General features: G+C 40.8%; 1 protein-coding gene across 5 annotated transcripts; it reads right to left on the bottom strand.

Moving 5' to 3' along the window:
* Positions 1–5,348: 5,348 nt before the first annotated feature.
* On the bottom strand, positions 5,349–23,489 carry LOC146697064 (ubiquitin-associated protein 2-like). Of its 5 annotated transcripts, none has more exons than XM_085475524.1 (30): positions 23,418–23,489; positions 21,452–21,589; positions 21,149–21,226; positions 20,909–21,019; positions 20,601–20,757; positions 20,363–20,440; positions 17,841–17,904; positions 17,524–17,612; positions 17,313–17,365; positions 17,069–17,133; positions 16,661–16,892; positions 16,318–16,567; positions 16,027–16,164; positions 15,672–15,808; positions 14,738–14,970; positions 14,034–14,271; positions 13,875–13,914; positions 13,475–13,601; positions 13,138–13,210; positions 12,809–13,028; positions 12,507–12,598; positions 12,114–12,164; positions 11,849–11,927; positions 11,223–11,417; positions 10,956–11,126; positions 10,276–10,380; positions 10,141–10,173; positions 9,703–9,776; positions 8,733–8,924; positions 5,349–6,186 (listed from the first exon to the last, which is right to left on the bottom strand). In XM_085475524.1, exons 2-30 carry the CDS (start codon positions 21,545–21,547, stop codon positions 6,091–6,093), a joined length of 3,567 nt encoding a protein of 1,188 aa, XP_085331650.1. In that variant the 5' UTR covers positions 21,548–21,589; positions 23,418–23,489; the 3' UTR covers positions 5,349–6,090. The 5 variants fall into 5 exon arrangements, with proteins under 5 accessions (XP_085331650.1, XP_085331651.1, XP_085331652.1 ...); XM_085475525.1 differs by having other exon boundaries at positions 13,153–13,210; XM_085475526.1 differs by lacking the exon at positions 10,141–10,173.
* Between the last annotated feature and the right edge of the window lie 1,180 nt (positions 23,490–24,669).

Here is a 24,669-nt window from a genome sequence, read left to right as displayed (position 1 = left end):
AATAACTAGCTGACACTCTGGAGAGTAGAAACAACTCAAGCCGCGGGGTTTCCCTGCCGAGCTCCGCTGGGTCTTAAAGACACTCGGCTTGGATCCGCCGCCGCTGCCCGCCTGTCTGCCAGACGCAGATCAGCCGCAGGGAGGGGTCAAACCGGGGGCTCCAAGGGATTCCTCCAAGAGCCCCCTCACCCTTACTCAATACCCTCTCAAAATTAAGAATTAATTATCTCAAAGTCGAGTGGAAATTATAGAAATCGAACTTTATTTTTAATTACTTTTGATTTTTTCATCAATTGACTGACAAAAGACACTGTGACTGCAAAGAGTGAACATATCCGCTGATGTGTACCTTAGGGTAATTTTCCATTTTCCTAACTGGTGGAGCAAGTACCCCGGGGGGTATTACTGCAGTAGCCTGGGGGTTAAGTAGACAAATTAGTAGTTAAAAAACCCAAAAGAACCTTATTTAACTAAGGTAGCCTGAGCAGCTTTGAGCAGAAAAGGTAACAGTTATCTAAAACGAATGTTTTAGGGGCAGAAAGGCAAAAAAAATATGGATCCATTATTTAAAATATTATTAATTGTTAAATATTTTATCAAAAAACAAGTATCTTACAAAATGTTTTTGATGTATATACTGTTAATATAATATATAAATATAGACCTATATGGATATATTTTCTAAGTAATTAGGAAGTGTGCTGCTTAAAGTAGGCATAGGTTTAAATGTATTTGCTAAAGAACAGTTTAAATAGGCAGCCAACATAACTGGATCCAATATTTTAAAATATCAATATTGGAGATATGGGAAATGGCTAAAATTGCTCACTTAGAGTATGAATAATATACACTTTTTGCAAGTATAGGAATTTAAAGCTAATAGTTTGAATATATATGTGTACAGTACTTTGCAAATGTCTTGAGCCGCACCTCATTTCTTGATATCTATATATTTATTTATATTTTATAAGAGTAGTGGATGAATGGCTATGACTGACTGTTTGAAAGCAGGTCAGATCCTCTTTTAAATCTGTTCAAATAAATACATTTGAACTTGAAACATTTGAGTTTCTGGAGTCCCTGTGACAGTGCTGGGGATGATAATGATACAGAACTGACCCCAAAAGTGATTAGTATTATCAGCAGATTACCTGTTATGTCTGTTTTCTTGATTTTGGGATTCATGTGGTTGTTAATCCCCCCAAAAAACACAGACAAACTTTTAAAGGTAGAAAGAAACATGTTGAGATTCTTCACTGGACCTGATATGACAATCTACACTTTTGATATTCTGCAAATTAATTTATAAAAAACACACAGGAGTGTGCACTTTACATCTGGTGACTCCGATGGGAGTGCTGTTTTCTAACGATCGACCGTTTCGCAAGCTTTCCCTGACTGACAGATTTTTATATGTTTGCCCGCGTATCACATTTCAAAAGCTGTGGTGTTTTTCCCTTACTTTTCACCCTGAAAAGTTCACCAGCTAACAAGATGGCTCATTATACTTTGGATGCAGCTCGTTTTTCCCGCACCTTGAAATCTGCTTTTGAATGCATGCTTTGTCAGTCTCTCTGGCCAATATTGACACAGACATGCCAACGTAAAGTTGAGCAAACTATGACCTTCACCTCAGCCATCATCCAATGAGAAACAACCACAGATGTGTAAATATTATTTATCCAGAAAGAAAATATTCTTCTTATTTACAGAAGACACCTAATCCCTCTTTTAGTTTTGTCAGTTTGATGATTCTTTACGTCACGATTAATGATTTGCCGTGCGGATTGTTTCGAAAATATCTTAGGTTAGTTCGCTTGAGTTGGGTTTGCCTTCGGCTACATCTTTGGATGCTCGACTGCCGCTTTGCTGTATGTCGGGATTATGTGCCTTCCTCCAATACTGGTTTAATGCACATTTTCTTCTATATCAGTGAAGCTCTAGATGTCATGGCCCCCCAGATCACAGCCCAGGTCAAAGCCGAGTGAACGCTGTCATTGTGGAATGTGTTCAGAATTGAGCCTTTCATTCAAGGTCCTTGTTGATTGATGGGTTTTTGTTTTGCAGCAGTTTCCTGGCGACGTCTCTGTTCGCACTGAAAACTCTGTTCTGAGTGGTACACAAGTAAAAATCAGCATAATTGCACTAATTACAGCCAATTTTATTGCTGAATGGACCCCGCTGCCACGTCTTACAACAAGCGGGAGGACAAGACCATCTCACGGCACGCTCAGATAGAGACGAAAGCGAGTTAAAAAGGCAGATCCACTGATCGCACTCCATTCAGCAGGGTGAGAAAAGAAGAGGAGACAAGATACAGCAGAAATTGATCTGGGCATCAAAATTGAGCACCCAGGTCACGAGACAGCCTTGAGCAATGGGGCCCCCTGGTTTCCATTCAGGTCTTAGCTGTCGCGATATCCTGCGTGACAGCTTCACAGCTCCCAGAGTCTTCTCCAGGGAGAGAACCGAGTGAATCCCAACAAAACGTCTTTGTCGACATCTGAGAGCGGAGCGGTCACACGAGTGTCAACAAACACTCCGAGGGGCATTCCTGTGTGCATTCCTGTGCCTCTTCAGTGGAATAACAGGGTGAATCGCGTGTTTGAAGCCAAACACAACTTCGGGGGGGGGGGGACTCCACGATACAGTACAATAGAAGGCCTCAACAGGAAACCGCAGCCAACAAGCTTCATTCAACAAGGACACAGCTAATTTGTTCATTCAGCATTGAGCCCATCACTTCTACAGGGAAACATCCCACATGATTTTTCTTCCATCAGCACAGGCATGTTATCAGATGTGAGCTAGTCATGTAAATGCATCCAAATTGCTTTCTAATGTCTCCACATTCTGTCATTGGTTTGCTTTCCTTTTCTCTCCAAATGTTCTGTTTTTTGCTCTTTACTTTCCTTCACGTACCTTTATGTCCCTTTGGTTATTTCCCATGGCTCCTTGGCCTATTACGTATTGGTATCTCTCTGGGCGGACATCCAGGGAGCTGAGGCAACTTCACTTTGACCTTTGACCTTGTCGTTTTAGGCTCCTGCACTTAGGCCACAATAGCACCTGCCATTCACCAACTTTCTCTCCTCGCTGTCCTGAATTTTATCCTCCCATATAACCATCATTCTCCTCATCTCTTCACCCTTTCCTTTGTCCAACACATTCCAGGGTTATATAGGCTCCTCTGGGTGTTCACACACACTCTCTACATTCACTTGAGACAATGAATGTAGGGTGGAGACAGAGAGCAGTATAGCTAAAACTTTGAAGGTCCATCTGTGAATGTTGTCACCACCAGTTTTCTGTGTACTTATCAGGCAAAAATGACTCAAATAATCTGCAAAAACAAAAAAGTGTTTGTTTTTTTTAGGTTTGATCACCTCACATTTAGACACACTCGTGTAGCATCACACGTATGAACTGTGTACATTGATCTGCCTCAGTATTAAAACCAGCTTCATGAAGGCCCCACTCTCTGTGCTGCTCAAACAGGCCTGAACCAGCTGTATATGGATGTAGGACCTCTGGAAGCAGAAAGCTGGCAGAAGAGCTTCCGTGAATTAGGCTTGTTCCAGTATATCCCACAGACTGGGATCAGGGACATTTAGGGGCCCTTTCATCACCTTGATACTTTGTCACGTTACACAAGCCGAGCTGTTTTTTCAGTGTCACAGGGCACTTTGAACTTTTGAGGAACAGCATGCCGCTGCCATGTGAAGCATGTCAGGTTGATATACTGATAAAGACCGAGTGTCTGCCAGTAAAATAATGCATTGTAACAAAACGGTCAATGTGACCCTTGTCAGTGGTTTTCACCAGCACACTCAGTCTGAATATTTTGATTTTTATAAGAGGATTTATTTGATATGTTCCTGTAACAGTGATCCACTCAGTCTGGGCTCCTGGGTCAAAAGTCTGTGTATGGCATGGAATTAATACCCACATAGGGCAGTTATATACTGCCACCAGGTGGTGACTGATAAGTTACACACAATTGCAGTTGAACTCATCACCATTTCTAACCATGCCTTCGCCTCTACACAAACAGAATTAAACTTCCTCACTTTGATTTTTTTCATATGCTATACATTTCAAACATCACTCAAAAAAAGGTTCAGAACCGTTGCTGGGACTAACCTTGATTTATCAGTTTGAAAATGAAATGTCTCATAAAACTATGAGGGCCTCAAGTGACATCATAGCTCACCTTTAAAAATATCTCGTTCTCTTTACGTGATGGTACTGTGCTGAACGTGCACAAGACTAACAAAGTCACCGTGCATCAATGCACCGTGCCGCACAAATTCAGCCACTTGAAATAAAAGGCCCTGTCATAGAACAAGGATGAGATTAATACACTTTTAAACGTGCATCAGTTTAGCTTTCATTAACATCACAAACTTGGTATTTTATGGGAAAAGGAAAAAAAAAAAAAGAGTGCTATGATGGATTCACTGTGATCAGAGCCACCTGTGTCTTGCTCAAGCTGGGCCACCATATGGCCAACTGGCTTAAAAGACTATTGCAGAGAACAGTTACACTGACTAGATTACAGAAAATGCTAAACCTGCGTGTCAGGGACCTACTCTGCTCTGAATCTCATGCGAGTTTAGAAATGGAAAGAAAATATTTTTTCTCGAACTTGAACTGAGGATGCTTTTATCATTTAACATTGTAGCATACAAGTATAAATTAGATCAAAATAGGACAGCAGTAGTTCTGGTACTTAGAACTGAACCACAGCAGATGGCTCTGGAGGTTCAATTTGGCCCGGATTTTACACCTCATGCCTTCTTAATGGAATCTAATTTATCTGAGCTTGGGACAGCCTGAGAGTTTCTGTCTTAGTCTTGAATCAGAGTCTAATTACTACACCATGGAGCCATCTTCATTAACAGTCATTCACTGTCAGTGGGTGGCACAAAGAACAAGAGCAGATTATTTAACAATAGTGATCAAATATGCCCAGCTGGGGAAAATATGCATTCTCCACATAGAAAGCCTCCAGTCTGCAGGGGGATTGACACCCTGGAGCTTCTCACTGTGAGGCAACAGTGCACACCACTGTGCTGCCAAAAATGACCAGTTTATCACTAGTAACTTTTGTGTTTTAAGGCCTTTTTGTACTCTCACGTTAAAAAAATATTTAGCCGTTTGCCTACACATTTGTTCATGATTTATGTAGTGAAATAGACATTCATCCGAAACAAATAAATCCCAGTAAATACAAGTAAATATGTTAAAACACTGAAAATGAGTCTGAAGACATGGGTCAGTCAAGGAAAACCCACTTGATTAACTTGTGTAAATGTACATACATATAAAACAAGGAGTCAGTTACCAACTGCTCAGAACTTTATTTCGAGAAAATGAGGGTTAAAATTAAATAAAAATATAAAATTTAGATGGGCAGGTCTTTCTTTAAAGAAAGTGACCCCGGGAGAGTAGGCAGCTCTCCAGAGGAGAGGGAGAGAAGAAAGAGGGAAAAGACAGGAAGCTACAAAATGAAGCTCAGAGGGACGAGCCCAGCCATTCAGGAAGTCATGTATAAAAAGAAAAAAAGAGGAGACAGATGCAGTTAGTTATTATAAACCCCACCCCCATCTGAAGTGTCCTCAAATGCAATCAGTGCTATAGCTCTCTCCTTTTCCTTTTTCTGGTTTCTTCCAGGAAGTTTTGGGTCGTTTTTCTTCTTCACTCACTCTCTCACTAACATCTCATTTTGTCTCAATGTAACATCTTTTCCTGCAGTTTTGAAAAAAGTAAACAAAAAGTCCTTCAAAAATAAAATGCAGCAACCACATTTCATGTTCTACTATTACATATACAGTATATATATATATATTTATATATAAATACATAAATATCTTACATGTACAACCAATTTTGAAAAGGGGGGGGAAGAGAGAACCCAAAAGACTTAAGAGGACTTGGAGGTGGGGGGAGCAGGGCAACGAAACCCATGGTTGCTCATTGTGAGGGTAGTGTGTTTGTTTTTCTGTTTTAGCTTTACACACGCAGCCTTTCAGGGAGACGAGGAGAAAAAACAAAACAAAAAAAACAAAAAACATATGGAAGCATTCCTCAGTTTGTCCAGTATGCAGAGCTGCTATAGCTGGACTTGCTGCCTTGGGTTTTCTGCTGCATGCTGCTGGACTGACTGCGCTGACCAGGGCCGCCCTATGAAGAAAAAGAAGTCCATTCAGTGGATGTGTTTAATTTGTGTCATTTCAAAGTGCTTATATTATTCATTTTAGTCAGCCCTATTCTACTGAACTTATCACACAAGAGGGTGTAGATTCTAAATATACAACAACAGTGGAGAAAACCAGGAATTATCAAGGAGAACTTTTCAGTGATGATGGATAGTGACAGGCCAAATAAAATCCTTAAAACTGCAGGAACGATTCTGTCTCTCGATGCGCACAAAGCATTCGACAGGGTTTCCTGGCAATACTTGGCCCATACACTTGAAAGAGTCAAATTTGGGCCAAACTTAATTAAGTGGATACAGATTCTTTACTCCAACCCAATGGCGGCTGTACGGGTAAATGGAACAATATCAGCCAGATTTCCACTGGAACGTGGGTGTAGACAAGGTTGCCCACTGTCGCCCCTGCTGTTCGATATAAGTATTGAGCCTCTGGCGCAGCTGATTAGAGATGAACATGAAATTCAGGGCCTTACAATTACTGGAGAACAGCATAAATTGTCCATCTATGCAGACGACGTACTTTTATACATTTCAAATCCTGCAGTCAGTGTACCTCATTTAAAAGAAATTATTAGTACATACGGTTACCTCTCTGGTTACAAAGTTAATATTGACAAAACATTGGCAATAGATATAGGAGGAAACATTTCATCTGGCTTTAAATGGCCAAAGGAAGGTATCAAGTATTTAGGAATTCAAATTCCTCACTTATTATCAGACTTGTTTAAAAGTAAATTATGTAAATTATGTCCTGTCTCTGTCTTTCTTGGGTCGGATCGAGAGTATACGTATGAATGTATTGCCAAGACTTCTATACCTTTTTCAAATGCTGCCTATAAACATTCCCAACTCTACATTTGATAATTTAGATAAACTTTTTTCCAAATTTATATGGCAAGGCAAACGCTCAAGGATCAAGTTCCAAACATTAAAACTGTCAAAACTGCAGGGGGGACTGGCTGTTCCAAATCTGAAATATTATTTCTGGGCAGCTCAGATGAGACCCCTGACTGTATGGGTGCGGGATCTGTCTGAAACTCAGTGGCTAAACATTGAGAAGACAATATGCGAAAGACCATTGAAATCCCTGTTTTTTTTCTAACATTTCAATTAAAAATGTGCATATGGGGGAATGGACGAGGGTCACTAAAGATTTGGCGTAGAATCAAACAATCATTCGGTCTTCCAAAAGAAATTTCAATTTTATCAAGCCTCTCCTCCCTGCAGGGTTTTTCTCCTATTGTGGAAGACTGGCTTCAGAGCATGGTCACATAACGGGCTTCGTAAACTTGAGCTCATTTGAACAATTGAGGTCAGTTTCGGCTTCCTTCTTCTGACTTTTTCAGATTTCTGCAGCTAAGAAGTTTTTTGACAAAACATAAAGAATGGAGGCAAGTTTTGGAGCCCTCACCCACTGAGGAAATATTTCTAAAAATATTTCAAAGTAATTCCTCCGCAAAATTAATCAGCAATTTCTATAACGCATTTATGAGTTTCAGTACAAGTGCAACTTTGGATATTAAGGCAAGGTGGGAAGCTGAGACTGGCACTCAAATCTCAGAGGACGCCTGGGAAGAGGTGTTCGGTGAAGCCCATCTCGTGACTAACTCTGGGCTGTGGAGAGAATTCAAATGGAAGGTGGTCATGAGATATTTTAGAACCCCAGAGATAATGGCCAAAATGAAGCCTACAAATCCTGATACCTGCTGGCGAAATTGTGGTACTCATTTTGGAACCTATATCACAGATGCCCAAAAATCTGCTCATTTTGGAATGACATATTTAGAGTTCTCAATACAGTTTTCCAACAACCACTAACAAAGACCAACAGTTAGCCATTTTAGGAGTATTACCAAATGGTTTTGCAGGAAACAATAAAAAGTATCTCTTAAGAATCTTGCTTACAGCATCACTAAAGTGTATTACTATTAAATGGCTGAATCTTGACCCACCTTCATATAATATGTGGATTGATAAAGAGAAATTTACCAGATGGAGGAAATAACCTATGCTCTGCGGATTCAGAGAGAATTGTTTACTGAGCGTTGGCGACCCATACATGCTTTACTGTTTCAATAATTTAGCATAGGTCTGTTTCGTTTCGTTCATTTATGGCTATTAAGATTGTCACATATTTGTTTTTGTTTTTTTTGGGGGGGGTTTGCTTCCCAGTTTTGTGTTGTGTTTCCCAATTGCAGTTCTTATTGTAATCTGTATTTCTGCACTGCGGTTCCAGTAACTGTCTTACTCGTGAACATTGCAATGTTGTAAATTATAATAAAAACTGAGTTTAAAAAAACAACAACAACAACAAACTGCAGTAACACAGGTGCAGAATTTAATCAGATGTACACATTGAGTACTTTTCTTATTTGATTAGCACAAAAAATATTTAGTAAGGGTACAGCAGCCTTTTTAATAGACAATAAACCAAAAGCAAAACTAAACTATACTAAAACCTCGAAGTTTAATGTATGAAAATATTTTTTTCCCACTGGTTGTGGAGGGTTACCTGTCCGTCCTGTGTGAGGTGATGGTGCAGCAGCTGGGAGTGGGGCTGTTGGTGAGGAGGCAGAATGTGCAGGAAAGGTGCAGGGGCGTAGCCAGGCGCACCACCAGGGTTCAGGGGCCCCGTTCCTCCTAGTGCTGAAGGCAGGCTGAAGGGAGGTGGTGTCCCTGTGTGGAAGCCCTGCTTGTCAAATGACTACCACAAAAAAAAAAAAAAAAAAAAAAGAACAAAAACAAAAACAAAAAACGAGGACAAAAGATTCATTTATGTCTGGCAAAAACAATCTAATCCATAATCTTTCCATTTAATATTCTTCTGAAATTAAACAGTTCTTCATCCGAGCTTTATTTTAAAAAATTTGACATTCAAACTGAAATGCTCACATTTCTACATTTTCATTTGACAAGCAGAATCATTTAAAGAGGATCTAACTGAGCTTGATTATGGTAATATATGTAGCCAAAGTTTGTACTAACCAGATGCGTATATGGACTAAGGCATCAACTAAGTCAAAAGTTGAGAGTTCAAGCTGCTCTGTATGTAAAGTCGCATGCAAACTCACAAACATAAGCTATGAGCAGTCACACGTTGTTAGCATGTGGCTGTTAGTGAGTTCTTCAATGAGTGAGGAAGCTAAAGAACACTACAGGGGAACCGTATCAAAGAGTTCAAAACAACAAACCTAACGAGACATTTTAATCAATTTCACCAAGCCAATGGAGTTAACAAAGTGAAAGCTATGCAGAACTCTGAGCCAACCACAAGCCAGCAGCCTCGGTATGAGCAAAGGATAAAAACAGTCATGTAGTGGGCTTTAAAATAGGGTGGAGAGTGGATGAACTGGTATTTTTACCAGTTAACTTTGCACCACACATTTAAATGATTAAACCTCTTAAAAAACGTCATACAAAACACATTGTTTTAAATATATACAAACAGATCATGCTTAGACATGTGGACCACACACACACACCTGTGTTTTGCTGTAGATTGAACCTCCCATGTCAGGTACTCCACCACTAGTACCTGAACCTGACAATCCTGGTGCTGGAAAGAAATGAAAGAGGGGGAGAAGGAAAAAGAGGAAAAGACAATGTTGGGATTTCAGAGGGAAAGGAGGACAAAAACAGAAAAAGCAACAACAAATCAGTGGGAATGCATAAAAACAAAACAAAAAAAAAACAAAAAAACAAAAAAACAAAAAACACCAGCTGTGTCACTTCAATGCTGATAAGCTTATCTTCTAAACTAAATGCCAGTTTCCACTGTTAGTAGGACACAGGCCAGCCAGGAGGAAGAAGCATAGTAAGTGAGGAGGAGCAGGGGCATGTTTCTCACTTCCGTGCCGCCCTTTAGCATGTACCCAGCCATTTGCACATGAAAGTAAAATCACATGCTTGCATATACACACCTTTCTCCAGGACACTCTCGACTGTAGAATCATCTGCAATTGTGAGTACACCCGTTTTTCCTCCTTGAAAAACGCCCACTAACTATGTGTGTGTTTGTGTGTTGTTAGAGTGTGCACCATGTGTCGTGCATGTACCTTTCCCTGGACCGCTGCCTGCTGACTTGGCCTGTGACTGGGCAGTGCTTCCATACCCTGCCTTACTGTATTCCCCACCATGGGCTTGAGACAGGTCATCAAAGGCTGAAGGGGGAGGAGGAAGAGTATAGAAGAACAGAGGAGGCAGAGCAAAGCAGAGGGGGGAGGGAGAGAGGATGAGGAGCAGATTTTGTGAAGGAGGAGGATGGGAAGGAAAAAGAGGGGGGAGGGGGCAGGAGAGAGAGAGAGGCAGTAAGGTAACCTGACTGAAATGGCAGCTGTCTATACTGAGCTGTGTCCAACTTTAGCAGGGGGTTTGAGCTATGCATGCAGCACAAGCAGAAAAAACAAACAAAAACAAAACAGGCCCAACTCTACACGCACATGCAGCATGTGGTGTACATGTGTAAAGGTTTGGAAATTCAGTTCACTTTCCCCTCCCACTAGAGACACCTTGATTTAGTCTGACGTCTATTTTTACACTTGAGTCTCAAAATACACAAAAATAACTTTCCAGGAAGCCCACAATAATGCCAGCTTTTAAGCTAATTAAGCTTCATAACTACATTTTGTGTTGCTGAGATATCAGTTTAGTTTACTAATGTATTACAACTACTATTACAATAATAATAATAGAATTCTAACAAACCAGACAAAACCCTGTTTAGTCCAGGTCTTACCTGTGCCATATGCGTGCTGTCCATAACTTGGCTGATGCTGTTGGTGGTACTGATTGGAGGGGTTGGCCAGGCCCATTGCTGGCTGCTTGGCTGAGGCAGGAGGCACAAAGACAGTGGGGGCATACTGGAAAGCTGAGGGAACTCCAGGCATACCAGCATAATATGGCAGACCTGTGAAATGATGGAGGATGTGCAAATGGTTAATAGTGTAAAACCTTAAAATGACTGACGTCGATGTGATTAAACATGATTTTGTTTTTCCCTTACCAGTGTATCCATAGCCAGGAGGGAGAGGGGGGTTGAGGAAGGCCTGGTTCTGTGTCTGCTGACCCTGGCTCTGACCCTGCCCTTGTGTGCCTGTCTGCTGTGTCTGCTGGGGCTGTGACTGCACCCCAGCTGTAGACAGGGTGGTTGGAGGAGCTGGAGATGAAGAGTCATTCCTGCCAAACTTTGTTGCTTCACCTGAGCAGAATCAGGAGAGACAGAAGAAAGGTAAGACAAAAGTGGAAATGAACCCTAAAGCCTCATTTCTACTCTTATAACAGGTACTCCAGCTTTCCACCGAACACAATTCCCCATCAGTAAAAACAGAGTTCTTAGATGACCACCCTTTAGGCAACAAATACACGAGGCTTTAAGGATATTGTTGGGCTGGTGTTCTTAGGAAATGTCCTTCATTTGCTTCAAGCCATAGCAAAGATTAAAAACACAGCTTAGAAAAAAACTAAGATGCTCACCCCCCTTAAAAATAATAATAATAATAATAATAAAAATCACCTACAGGCAACAGAAAATTTCAGTTCAACATAATCTATAAAAAAAAAAAAAAAGTGCTTAACCAAAGTCATCAAGTCAAAATGATGAAGTGCAAGGGAGAATAAAATTTGATCTACCTGAATATGGGTTATTAGCAAGTCCATCTCTACCAGGCATAGCAGTTGTAGCACCAGGGAATGTTACACCATAGTAGTCCTGTCCAGATAGAGGAAAATAATTAATAATTAAAAAGACAAACAGCATTAACCTCCTAGGACCTGGCGTCCACATATGTGGACATCACATTTTGGATTGTCTAGATCAGATACTCAGATATTTCTCATGTTAAAAAGCAACTAACATTAAGGCATTATTAAAGGTTAAGTTAAGCAACAGACTCACCAAAGGAAGACGCGATTGCAGCATTTGCAAGTCCTCATATCCATATATCTGCTGTTGAAATTAGGACAATGGTTATTTAGCAGATGTTGGAGTCTCTAATAAACATCGCTTATGCCTACAAAGCCTTTTATCTTTACTAGCTGCTAATGAGTGTATTCAGTACATGATCAAAATCTTCCCAAATGACTAAAAACCTCTATAGAATAAAGAGAAAATTCAATCCCTCTGTTCAGTTTCTGCACTTCTAGAAAAACCTGCATTTATTTATTTTTTAAAGAGGACACCCAATTAATCTATCTTTAGGATCCATATTAAGTCTTTCCTTTCCCTTAAAAATTCATGGGATCAAGAGTAACACAAACAAGTAATTATATGATACAGTTAAATAGCTACCGGATATGCAGGGAGCAATCCACCAGGGCCCATGATGTACTGGTTGGCCAGGAGAGGTGGCACTCCTTGGGCCAAGTTGGGAGGAGCTTTACCTGGAGCAGACACCACAAAGGACATGTTATGCACTGAATGAACATAACTATTTATAGATAAGTACAGTCTCAGTTAAGTGTCCAAAACAGCCGGATTAAAATCATAATTCATAGTAAAAAAAAAGAAAAAGAAAAAAAGAATTGAGTATGATATTTCAAAATATTTTAGTTTTAACGTCCATCGTGGTGTTATGGTAGTAAAGATCATACCGGAGGTGGTGGTGAGCAGGGGTGCTGTGCGGCTGCCGGCAGCTGAGAGTGTGGCGTTTGTGCCATTTGGAATTAGTCCAGGTGCTCCAGATGGATGCAGACCATTGGTGGCAGAACTACTGACAACGGGGGGAGCTGAAGGATTGGGATTAACAACCTGGCTGGATGATGGCGAAGTAAAGGCATGGATGTTTCCGCTGCTACTCTCCTCGTTACTCGTCTGAAAGAATAAAAGCAGAGAACGCATTTTCTTTTTGTTTGTTTGTTTGTAAACTCTGGAGCTTAGTTAAAATTTTGGATTAAAATAAAATTATAAAATCCAAACATACTAAGCATCTGTTTACCGTAAGGGAGGAAGTCGTAGAGAGGGTCGACCCAGATGAGTGCGTACTGCTTGTGTGACTACAAAGAGAATAAAGAGAGTCTGTCAGCCTGCTGAAATCTGATAAATCTGCAAAAGCACTTCAAATTGGATGTGTGATCAGGAAGCAGGGAGATTCAGTGAAAAATATGTCCACATTAAATGATTTAGATATGTGCTTGTAAGCATCATCATCTCCAGGCAAAAACATCAAAGTGCATTTATTTATTTTTTAAAGAGGACACCCAATTAATCTATCTTTAGGATCCATATTAAGTCTTTCCTTTCCCTTAAAAATTCCTTACCTGCTGAACGATGAGATGGATGTTGAGTGGGAAGCTGTAACTGCAGGAGAAGGGATGTGGTGGCCAGGGCTGCTGTCACTTGTCATAATGGGAGACTCAGTTGTCACTGTCCTAGATGATGCTGTGCCTGGTTTAAAATTAGAAAGATTAATCTGGGGCAAAATTTGGTCTATTTGTCTGTTTTTTTTACGTTACTATATGAGAAGGAAAAGAATTGAACAGAATCAGGGTGAAAAAGAAAATGAGATGGGGTGGCTATAAAAACGGCATTTAGCAAACCACAACTTGCGCTAAGATGCATCTTTCCATTTCCTCCTCAGCATTAAGCAATCAATGTTCATTATACCAGACTTTATTGGCCATGTGAGTGCATTTTTACATTACTGACAATAGTACTTACCGTCTTGTGTGCTCTGTGTCTTCATACCAGTGTAGCCATTCTAAGAGAGAAAACGTTTCAAGACTTGGTTTCATCATTCAGCTTTCAGGCAAATAACATTTAAGTAGTTGCCAAAATCTTTATTCTGTTTGAGACCTGAGAAAAAAGGTTTATACTCACCGTCAGAGGCCCACCAGGAGCCGATGGGATATCTTTGCTCTGTGGGAACCCAAGATGAGGGGGTAGGGACCTCGGGATGCTGCTCTCCACCCGGCTGACTGTGGTTGGGGCTGAAGAGGAGGGTGGCGCAGCAGCACTGGGGAGACCAAGGGAGGGTGTGGGCGTAGCACTAGGTAAGCCCAAAGAGGGTGAAGGGAAGTTGGGGTCCGTTACAGAAGATAAGCTGCTCATGTGTTCACTGTTTAAAGGACAAATAGAGATTTTGTGTTGGGGGAGATATAAAGTAGTATAGGGTCTCCAAAAATAAATAAATAACATTAAATAAATGTAAGCAAAGTTGCAAAGGGTTCCTGATGGAGTCATGAAAAAGCTCAATTTAAAAAAACAACAACAAAAAACTGGTTCAATTCAACATCAAGAACTTTCTTTGGACAATGAGACTTTTCTGAATCTGAGGTTTAACATTTTTTTAAAACCAAGTTTCCTGAATGTTTTTAGGGCTCTGGGCTACACTGCAAAACAAAAAGAGTTGTGGTCATTTTAGTCTCTGGAATTTAAAGTGTTGCGAATCACCCGGTTTGCCAGTATTATATCCACTAAATGGGGAATTAAAAAAAGCAAAAAAACAAAACAAAACATAAAAAACCCACCACACATAACAAATACCTCACATACACCAACATGCTTGCATGACAAACACATACCTCACGGCTCCTGGCTTAGAGAACAGGCTATTCTGAGGCGGCTGTGTGGGAATAGCAGTAGGAACTGGCATGGCTGGTGGGGCCTGAACAGGCGTGTGTTCCCTGGCCAACTCAGTTGGTACCATATCTGATGTTCCACTGCTAGCCTCAGACCCAAAGTCTAGAGCTCCAAACTGAACATTAAGACCAGACACATCTGCCGATCCCGGCATCTCCACTGCTGACGATGGAATCTAAAGACGACAGAAGGACGAGTAATCAGAACTGATCTAATTTTTGGATTTGGGGTAGGTTTCTGTTCTTTATTACAAAAAAATTGATTGTGAAAACATTTTACCAACATTTTGTGAGTGTTCAATCAGAGTTAAAACAGTCCCATTAAAAAAAAAAAAAAAAAAAAAAAAGTAACTGAAGGTCAGGACAAAATGTGATGCTGATTTGAGCATAAGCACCAGCTGCTGCTCACTCAAGAGCAGATGTAGTAAAAGGTGAACACGACCTCATGCTTGCAGCTTAGCGGTGGCTACTGTCCAAACAGTAACCAGAGAGGTGTGAAAAGTCATTATTTGTAACAACAAAGACACCGAGTTGAAAACAAAGCCAACAAAAGAACATAAATAGCTGAATATTCTGGTCTACTGCTACTTCAAGACTAGCAGATAAACAAGCACCGGGAGGAGTCAAGTACAAGCAGTCTATTCTTTAAAAAAAAGTTTGCATACCTGTGTGTGTAGTAAGGGGAGCATAAGGCTGTGGAAACTACCTCATTAAGTCTGCTCATATAACTGGTTAACTAGCAGACCTGCCTTGTAAACCCCTTAAGAGGAGATAAATTACTGATTTTCGGTTTCTATCTCCTCTTAGAATGAATACAGCTCTTTTGTCATTTCTCGTTTACATTTTCTGCCAGATAAAAAGGTTCAAAGAGGCTTACTTTTGAGGGAGGAGGCGCTCTGCGTCTCTGTGTCTTTATTTGGCGCTGAGGAGGCTCTGTGGTCAAAGGCTCCATGCCTGGCAGCTTCACTCCTGGAGAAGCGCTGTCTCTTACAGGAGGGACAGAGGACTCATGACCTGAATGAGAATAAAAGCACCATGACCATTCACCATGTCATTATAGTCACAACAACAATAGCACGGTATAGCAATAAAGCAACTGACTAACTCGACTTCCTGTTATGTATCTTTTTTGTAGGGGCACTACATATTTTACTGTCTCTCTACTCTATAGGTAGCAACAGCCTACAATCACACTTTTAGTGGTACAGGATAGTTCTATTTTGCAGGCCTACCTGGCGGTGTGGGGGCCTGTGGAGCATGTGCCTGGACAGGGCCCAAAGGCTCTGTGGTGGGAAGGATTGTGGACTGCTGTTGCCGTTGAGCCAGCTGGCTGAGCACCACTGATGGCTCTGGCTGAAGCTTAATCTCCGCTGAAGACAAAGGGAGACAAATATACATTCATTACCATGACTACAATACTGATATTCACCATACCTCTGGGTTTTACTCCATTCTTTAAAAAATGCTTCCAAACCTAATAACATCTTTGTTTTGGATTCCTAACTACTCTGAGATAAACTTACAGTGTTGGGCAGTAATAGAGCCATTCTCCAGTCTTTGAGCCTTGTTGTCTGCAGAGGGAGAGGGGGCAGGAGCTTGCATTGGAGACTGCCCTTGGTCTTTGGAAATGCTGCTATTGCTGGTGGTGGCCAACATCTGACTGGTTCTTTGACCAAGCCGAGGCCCATTCAGCTGCTCTGATGTCCGGATGTCAGGGGCAGGTGCCTGCTTGGGTGCATTCAGTGACCCAAAACCAGAACCTAGGACTGAGGACTGACAGGGAGACAGAAGAAAAAGGCGATGAGGATACATCTAAATGTATATTGTATTAAGGTCTATAAATCTATAGAGTATAGTTATGAATACCAGTGCAGCATGTGCGTAGGTGGTACTGCCAGAAGCTGCATGGGCATAGCTGTTGGCTGTGGCATGTGCGTAGCTGTGTGTTGCAGTGCGTCCATTGTGATGTGAATTGGTAAACACCAGGCTTTGGCCTAAATCCTCAGCTGAGGGGCCATCGACTATCGCCCCCAAATCGGAGTCCACAGAACTCCCTACACCCACTCCAGCCTTAGGAAGTATGCCAGCCAGGTCCACACTGGGAACAAGCAGGAAACAGGAGAGCACACAGAAAGTGGAGTGAAGAGTGAAAGTAGAAAGGTTTGGAAGGAGGAAAGAAGGAATAACAGTGTTGATTAAATAAAATGCCATTCTCCAAAATTAAACAATTTCTACGTGTTCTTTCAAGGTGCCAATGACTTATGAAGGGCTTACTTGTTTCCAGGTGTGATGTGATTTGTTGGGGCAGAAGAGGCAGTGAATACTTTGGTCTCAGATAACTGTGTGAAAGATGAAGATATTAGTACAGCATTCCAAAACCTCCCAGAGCCACATCAAGTCACCCTTTAACAACAGGACTTAGTTAGCTAACATCATTAGACAGCAACACTAGACTTTAAGCATAAACGCGCACATTTAAAACGCTGCAATACACTTTCACTGAAAAGCAGTGCCTTACATCTTCATTCCAGTCTTCTGAACTCCAGTCTTCTGGGTTGCCTCCCCATGTCCCTATTTAAAACAGAAGCATAGCCAAATTAGTGTTTTTGTAATTTCTTGTGGCAATCCTGAAATAGTCGAAAACGAGACATTTGCTCAAATGTAGAAAGTGGACACTAAAAAGTATATATTGCAAGAAAAATCAGTGTATGCCTGACTATTTTCTTTACCAGCTTCCTCAGCAGCTTCGTTGCCATCTCCTTCCCATGCCTCCTGGCGAGCTCCAGCGTTAGCAGAGTAGTCAGCAGGATTGAAGGTTCTGGAGGAAAAAAAAAGCAGCAGTGTGAAAAAGCAAAACAAACCAAAAAAACAAAAACTGAGCGAATTGAAAGACATCTGCTTTTACTGATAACGGTAGGCAGAACAAATTTTCAATCAAGGAGATTCAGAAACATATTTTTCCACACACACTTGTTTTTAAGATATGTGCTTGTAATCAACATCATCACCTCCTTTTGTAAAACTTTTACATGATGCATATTCTTACCCCATTCCCTGCGAAGAGAACCTGTTACCAACAGCTGCTCTTCCTCTGCCACGAACCCCTGCAACTGAAAATGCAGCAAAACAACCATATGAACAACACAACCAAGTCACTTAAGTCTAAATTCCTCATTAAGCATTTTTAAGAATATCAAGCCTTGGGACAAATGATTGTCAGTGACTTCTCAGCTAAGTTTCCCATTAGTGCATTGGAAAAAAAAATATGATTAGCAATAGATTCACTAAATTTTCATGTCAGGGCATGTGCACACCTCTGCAATCTAAAAACAATTTGTGTGGGGAGTGGTTACAGTGATCCATCATCAACTCAAAACAGGTTGTGGTGTTTCTGTCTGTTGACTTCATTTTAAGATTGTAGCTTCATTAAAATTTGTATCTGAATTTAAGAAGACAGGAGTAAGAGTTGTCAGCCATTTTATACACTTTTTAATAAGATATTGAATTGCAGACATGGACAGCTGAAGACAGGTGGCTCTTTTAAATCAACTGCCTATTGGGCATGCATAGTTGCATTGTAAAGTAAATTCTCCTCAGATGAGTCTGTGCGGTCACAACAAACATGCAGACCCTCACACTCACTCATTATGAAATTTACATCACTCGACTCTGAACAAACCCCGGTGGAGTTGCAGATACAGAAAGTATCATCAAGGCTAGGGCTGGGCCATATTATACCGTTCACGGTAATACCGGTATAATGTTAGGCAACGATAGGAAAATGAAATATCGCGATAGAATATGAGTAAAACGCGCATGCGCAGTGCCTTTGTTTTCATACGCACATGGCCGATTGTTGAGTGAAACAAATGAACCAGAATTGGTTTGTAAAAATGGTGCAACTTCAGTGATGTGGAACTGGTTTGGTGTTTGTCCGTCAGATACACGACAAGGCACATTTTTTTGCAGAACATGCAAGCGGCCATTGTATTTGTCGGACTAAGATGCTCTTAAATCTGGGAGTAATCTGGGTCCTAAACTCCGTACCTTCAGGTCAAACGAACACTGCAGCATCACTGAGAGTTAAAAACTGTCTAAATTCTTTAATAAAACGATCAGCATTGCTGCTTTACCAGGTGTAACTATGAAGTTTAACTTCCAGGCATCCATGAAAACAAAATTTATTACATTTAACGGAGTTAGAAGTTAGCAGGAAGCTAGCGGAAGTTAGCTCGCTAGTTTCGCTAGTTACCCAAGCATGATATTGCATGTTCTGACTGAGAGATTTCTGAAAAAATTCAAACGTACAGCTCTGCTATCACTTCCAACATAAATGAAGACAGGAAACTAAACAGCAGTGGCGTTTGTAGGGTTACTGAAGTTGGGCTAGCTGGTATATAATGATGTGCTACGTGATCGCTAGCGACACAGCTATGTTAGCATAACATAAACAGTGAAGCTGGAGGACGAACACTAACACTTTTCCACTTATAAAAGTTAACGTGCCTGATAGTTAGGGACAAATGCAATCGCATGGCAGGATGCTGTAAACGGACCAAACTTCAGTCAGGAGAACAACTGAGATAATCCATCCACAATACAAGGTTAGTCATTAATATACTGCAACAACATGGGAATAGAGCAGCTGCCAGAGAATTCAACATTAATGAATCAATGGTACAGAAGTGGAGGAAGCAAGAAGAATGAGTTTAATAAAGTTTGATTTATCTGACTGCTTTGTTTCGCTTAATGTGCCTTATAATCCCGTGCACCTTATGGTCCGAAAAATACGTACTGCACACTGCAGTTTAATGTTGCAAAGCACCTCTTTTTAACTTCAGTGGATATTATACATGGTTATGCTCAGGATATGTCAGCCCATTTCTACTGGAAATGCCTTTTGGTTAAACTTTCAGCAAGGAATTTGCATTTGCACTGTTACATTTTTATAAAGCTTTAATGTACATAAAAACCAGCTTCTTGTTTAAGTGAAAATAAATGGAAGGTTGTCTTTTTGCGCTAGTAATGTTGTGGAGTTGTATTTTGTCTTGCATCAATTATATCGTCAGTTATATCGTTATCGCAAATTTTCAAATATATATCGTGATAAATATTTTTGGCCATATCGCCCTGCTCTAATCAAGGCTGTAGCAGAACTACTAAAAAGCATGAGGAAATGTTTTGACTTAATGCTCTTAAATCAGCTGATAACCATCCACTTACAGTCACCATTTCCTGTAGGCTAAATCATTTATGGCACGTAAATGAGGCTCTGTTGCTGGTGTAGTACTTTCTCTTTCGCTTTATTGTTGCTGGAGGAGGAAATAAACTCCTCGCTGTGCATCTTTGGCCCTGTTCCATTTTTGCATTTTAGTGACTGTATGCATCAAACACCCATTCAAGCAAGCACATGGAATTGGTGGACTTAAATTTTGAAGCAACAGACAAATACGATGCTGGTCACATCAGGGAACATGAACCTGGTAACTACAGTTAGCATTCTTATAATCCAACTCTGCATTTGGATATGTTTAATAAATCTGACATGTGTTACTCTCCAATGCTTACCTCTACCGCGTCCCCTGCGTCCACGGTCTCCTCCTCTCTCACCAGGAGCCACATCAAATCCATTCTCCTCTGACCGACCTGAAATTCAACAAAAAAAAAAAAAAAAAAAAAGATGAGGAAAGTGAGATGATGGAAAAGTCATAATTAACACTGAGCCAAAATAATGCCATTGTCCTCGATGTGAAAGATTACGTTTTTATCTTATTTATATAAGGCATACGACGTGTCTTTTTCTTACCCTCACGTCCTCGGCTGATGCCTCTGCCCCTTCTGGTGGACCCTCCACGCCCACGACTGGCATCCCTCTCTCCCTTCTTCTCCCTGCTCTCCTTTAACTCTGAAGGTCCTCCTTCTTTCCCAAGGCTGCGCTTCTTTCCTACAGTCTCCCAAGAGGTCTGAGAGTTGAACAGAACATCATGATGGTGCTACAAAATGCATTTGTACTTCTACTTTTGCATCATGATTTAGTCTCTCCCAAAACAGCAATAACGAAATCATATGTAAAAAGCAAGCACAACACATGTTTTGGGAATGGAGCATACTTACTGTGTCAGAGGTGCTCTCCAGCAGGAAATTGATGGCTCTGTTTACATCTTCATTGCAGTCATGAAGGGCTACCATACACTCATCTTGAGTCTTTCCAGTGACCTCAATCAGCTGTGAAAGTCACAGCATAGGAAAAAAAAGAAGAAGAAGAAAACAAACACAGTTAAGTTTTAAATCCAGGAAAATATATCCTGGTGACCCAGAAAATTTCTTTACGCACAAAATATGAACAAACATTACCTGTTTGACTTTGTCTTCAAAATCAGCATCGTTTTTGTCATAAATCACTTGGGCTAAACGAATCTGTTCTGCTGTGGCCTGGCAAACAAACAGAGCTTAATGAGAATCAAGAACTATCACCATCTGAATAGTAAATTTAAATGTTTTTAAAAGCATTTGGATCCTTTATATATTTTAATGAAAAGTGGGATAAAATCATTTAAAAGTGAAAAATTACGTTTAAGACTAAGAGATGCAATATTTTATTGAAGTTAAAAGACTATTTTGCTTAATAACTCTGTATTTACAATGACAACCACCCACCTGTATCTGCTTCTGTTGCTGTGTTGTTTGTGTGGTGGTGGGCAGCGTTTTGTCCCGAGTACCCCGGGCTTGATTGCTGACCAGTGAAGTCATCATATACAGTATATACAAAACAATGTATGTACAAAATAGAAAAATCTGAAAGACAAAGGACACAGAAGCAAAGGTGAAACGAAAGCCAGATGGTACGGCATCATTACCCCTTAGTAAGAAAACAATAATAAATAAATGTGCAGTATATATAATTTGAAACTCAAAGTCAATGATGCACATGAATATTTGGTTCTTGCACTATTGGATGTCTCTATTGCCCGCAACACAGCTGATTATGGTATCCTGAATGAGAGACTTAGAACTTGGGTGGGCATCTCTTTCTTGCTCTGGACCTTTTCAGATGCTTTTGCTAATTTTTGGTCCTTTTCTGCCATCCTAGGGCCCAACTTGTTTCCCTTGTATATGCTGCCACTTGGACAGATCCTAGTTAAACTTGGACTACATCCATATTATGAAGAACAGGATGGCAGCCGATTATCCGTCTATTAATACACAAAAAACTGAAGTTCTTATTCGTGCCCCTTTGGTCCTAAGGTAAGTGAAACTCTTGGACATCTTCAGTTCTCCCAGCTTTCAAATACCTGGGTGTTACGTTTGCTTTACTTGCTTTTGCTTTAACTGTTGTATTTTATTTTGTAATATAAAGCACGTTGTCACTTTTTGCTCTTGAAAATCGCAATGTAAGTAAACTTTCCTTACTTACAGTGCTGATACTGTACACTTAATATAAACAGACCGACTCACTAGTATACCATGTAAGACTATAACCCCCATCTGTCGCTCCCTACATCCCCGTTTAAATTTAGCCAGCCCAGAGGGGCCTGTTGGGTGTCAGCTTACAGCCCTGCCTTATTCTCCCACACAAAAACACTCAGTGCACCGCTATATTTTAATACTGGTATTAACATCTTTTATATATATCAAAAATGTGAATAAAAGATAGGCAACAACAACAGAAATACAGGCTTTTTAAAAAGGCGAAAAACAAAAGCACAAACACTGCCTGAGTAGTATCGAACAAAGCAACTGGCTGTAGCTAATAATACAACCAAGTGACAATTTGTCAGGCAGCGTGGGTTCTTAAATAAAATCCACGGGAAAGGGTTATCTGGCAAAGCATTTGCGTGCGTCGTACATATACAGATAGCAGTGTTTATTTTTGCCTTAATTATACGTATTAAATATCAGAGTCACTCTTATTTGTGTGATAAACTCGACAGAAGCATGAACCACAGAGGCTAACGTTTATGTTAGGTCAAACTAGCTCACGATAGCAGCAGCCCGGCTAACTGCTAGTCTTTGTTCTGTGTGCGAGTAACACGCAAATTTCTTCGTTAAACTACCACAAGCCGTGTGTAGAGTATCAGTATCCTAACCTGTCTGCCAATATGTCTATTCTATGTACAGTCCGTCTGGGGTAGCAACCAAAAAATAAACAACCGTGACAAGCGTTGCCATGCTCCCCTTTGTGTAGCCCAACGAGCTAACATTAGTCACTTCATGGGAGATGTGGCTAACGTTAGCAACAAGCTAACAACTGAAACTAAAACGAGCTGCGTGGTTCGTTGACATTTCTAATTGTCCGTGTCCCTTAATATATTTATAGGCACACAATTCAGGGAGAAAAGTTATTAAGATTTGTTTGGGCAGTAATCAGGAGCCAGAGACAGGCGGCATGCCGACTGCCCGGCGTGCGAACGGCCCGTCCGCATACAAAGCAGCACCGCTCAGCACGGATACAACGCAGTTAGTTAGACGACTAATAGCCGAATAAGACGAATAATGTTTTTGAACAGGCCCATCGAGTTCGTTAAAATAAACAAAAAATACACAATAACATACCTGAACTCTCAAAACGACTTAATAATAAAAAAAAATATTCAAACATAACAAATCTGAAGCTTTCGTTTACCTGCTAACACGCTTCGCTCAGCCAGCAGCAGATGCTGTCACGTGACCTACCCCGCCGACACTCGGCGTTGTGAAACCGGCACAGCCAATCAAAACCCGCCATGCAGGTCAGATGGCCAAGCACCACGCCCTTACGTACTCGTTCCTGTGTGTGAGCGCGCTTCAGCCTTATGCGATACCGATACTCTGTACAAAAACTTAATGTTTCATTGTCTTTCATAATACAATATAGAATTGCATTTTGTAATTGTAATAATAATATAATAATATAGCTTCACAATGATTATAGGACATCAGACTACTTGTTCTCATTGCTTAATGATGCAGAATAATCATATAGAAATAAAAAACCTGAAGTTGTGCGCTATTTGAGCATGTTGCCTGCCTGCAGCACCAAAGGACTCTGTGAGAGACGTCTGTCTTGCCTTAGCCGCACCTGTCCCTGTCCTCTCTTCCTCTTCAGTTCGCCTCAACATAAGCCCATCATATTCTGTGATAGGATTTACTCTGAGGTGTTTGACGAGGTTAGTGGTGTTGCCACAACACCTCACTGTCTTGCCACATGTATCGCAAACCGCGTCTGTTTGTGGAGGTAAAATATGTCCAAACATGACTGTTTACGCTCAGCCATTATTGTGAGTGCGCACGCCAGGTGCAGTGTTGCCAACTTAGTGACTTTATCACTATATTTAGCGAGTTTTCAGAGCCCCTTAGCAACTTTTATTCTAAAAAACGACTAGTGACAAATCTGGTGACTTTTTCTGGTGTTATTGGAGACTTATTTATGACAAGCGTGTATCGCTCTTCTCAACAAGCAGTGGGTGCTGCTGTGGGCACCTTGCCCGTGCCAAAGCGCTCACGGGCAGAGGATAGTCCTCCCCCAGCTGCTATCAGGGCAGGAGATGTTCCCACCTATGCGTCCAAACTGCAAATTAATCGCGTATGAGTGAAGCCTCTGCTCCCGCACTGACTGTAACGCAATCAGTTCTTCTTTTACTGTTATGTTGTTTTGTGGATCACAAGGTTTAAAACTACTTAAACACACACACACACACACACACACACACACACACACACACACACACACACACACACACAAAGTAACTCCACTAGAGTGCCTATTTCGGGTCACTTTTACCGGTCCAAGCGCAGATAAAGGAATAAGGTTGGAATTGTGACATAAAAACAAACAAAACAATAATCGCTAAAAAAAAATTAAGTTGTAATTCTAAATAAATTCTAAATGCATTTAG

The sequence above is a fragment of the Copadichromis virginalis genome, linkage group LG12, assembly GCF_057382275.1.
Source record: "Copadichromis virginalis isolate Kocher_CV1m ecotype Utaka linkage group LG12, C_Virginalis_male_GT1.1, whole genome shotgun sequence".
In the NCBI taxonomy this organism is placed as follows: Eukaryota; Metazoa; Chordata; class Actinopteri; order Cichliformes; family Cichlidae; genus Copadichromis; species Copadichromis virginalis.
This window is presented reverse-complemented; position numbering and strand designations above follow the sequence as displayed.

Bases quoted from the DNA above. Each gene is read 5' to 3' on its own strand.
- LOC146697064 (XM_085475524.1), bottom strand. From the start codon at position 21,547: ATGATGACTTCACTGGTCAGCAATCAAGCCCGGGGTACTCGGGACAAA. The intron at 17,905-20,362 runs GTAAGCATTGGA...CTGCATTTTCAG, and splicing joins ACGCAGGGGACGCGGTAGAG to TTGCAGGGGTTCGTGGCAGA. The intron at 13,211-13,474 runs GTAAGGAATTTT...TTCTCTTTGTAG, and splicing joins TCCATCTCATCGTTCAGCAG to TCACACAAGCAGTACGCACT.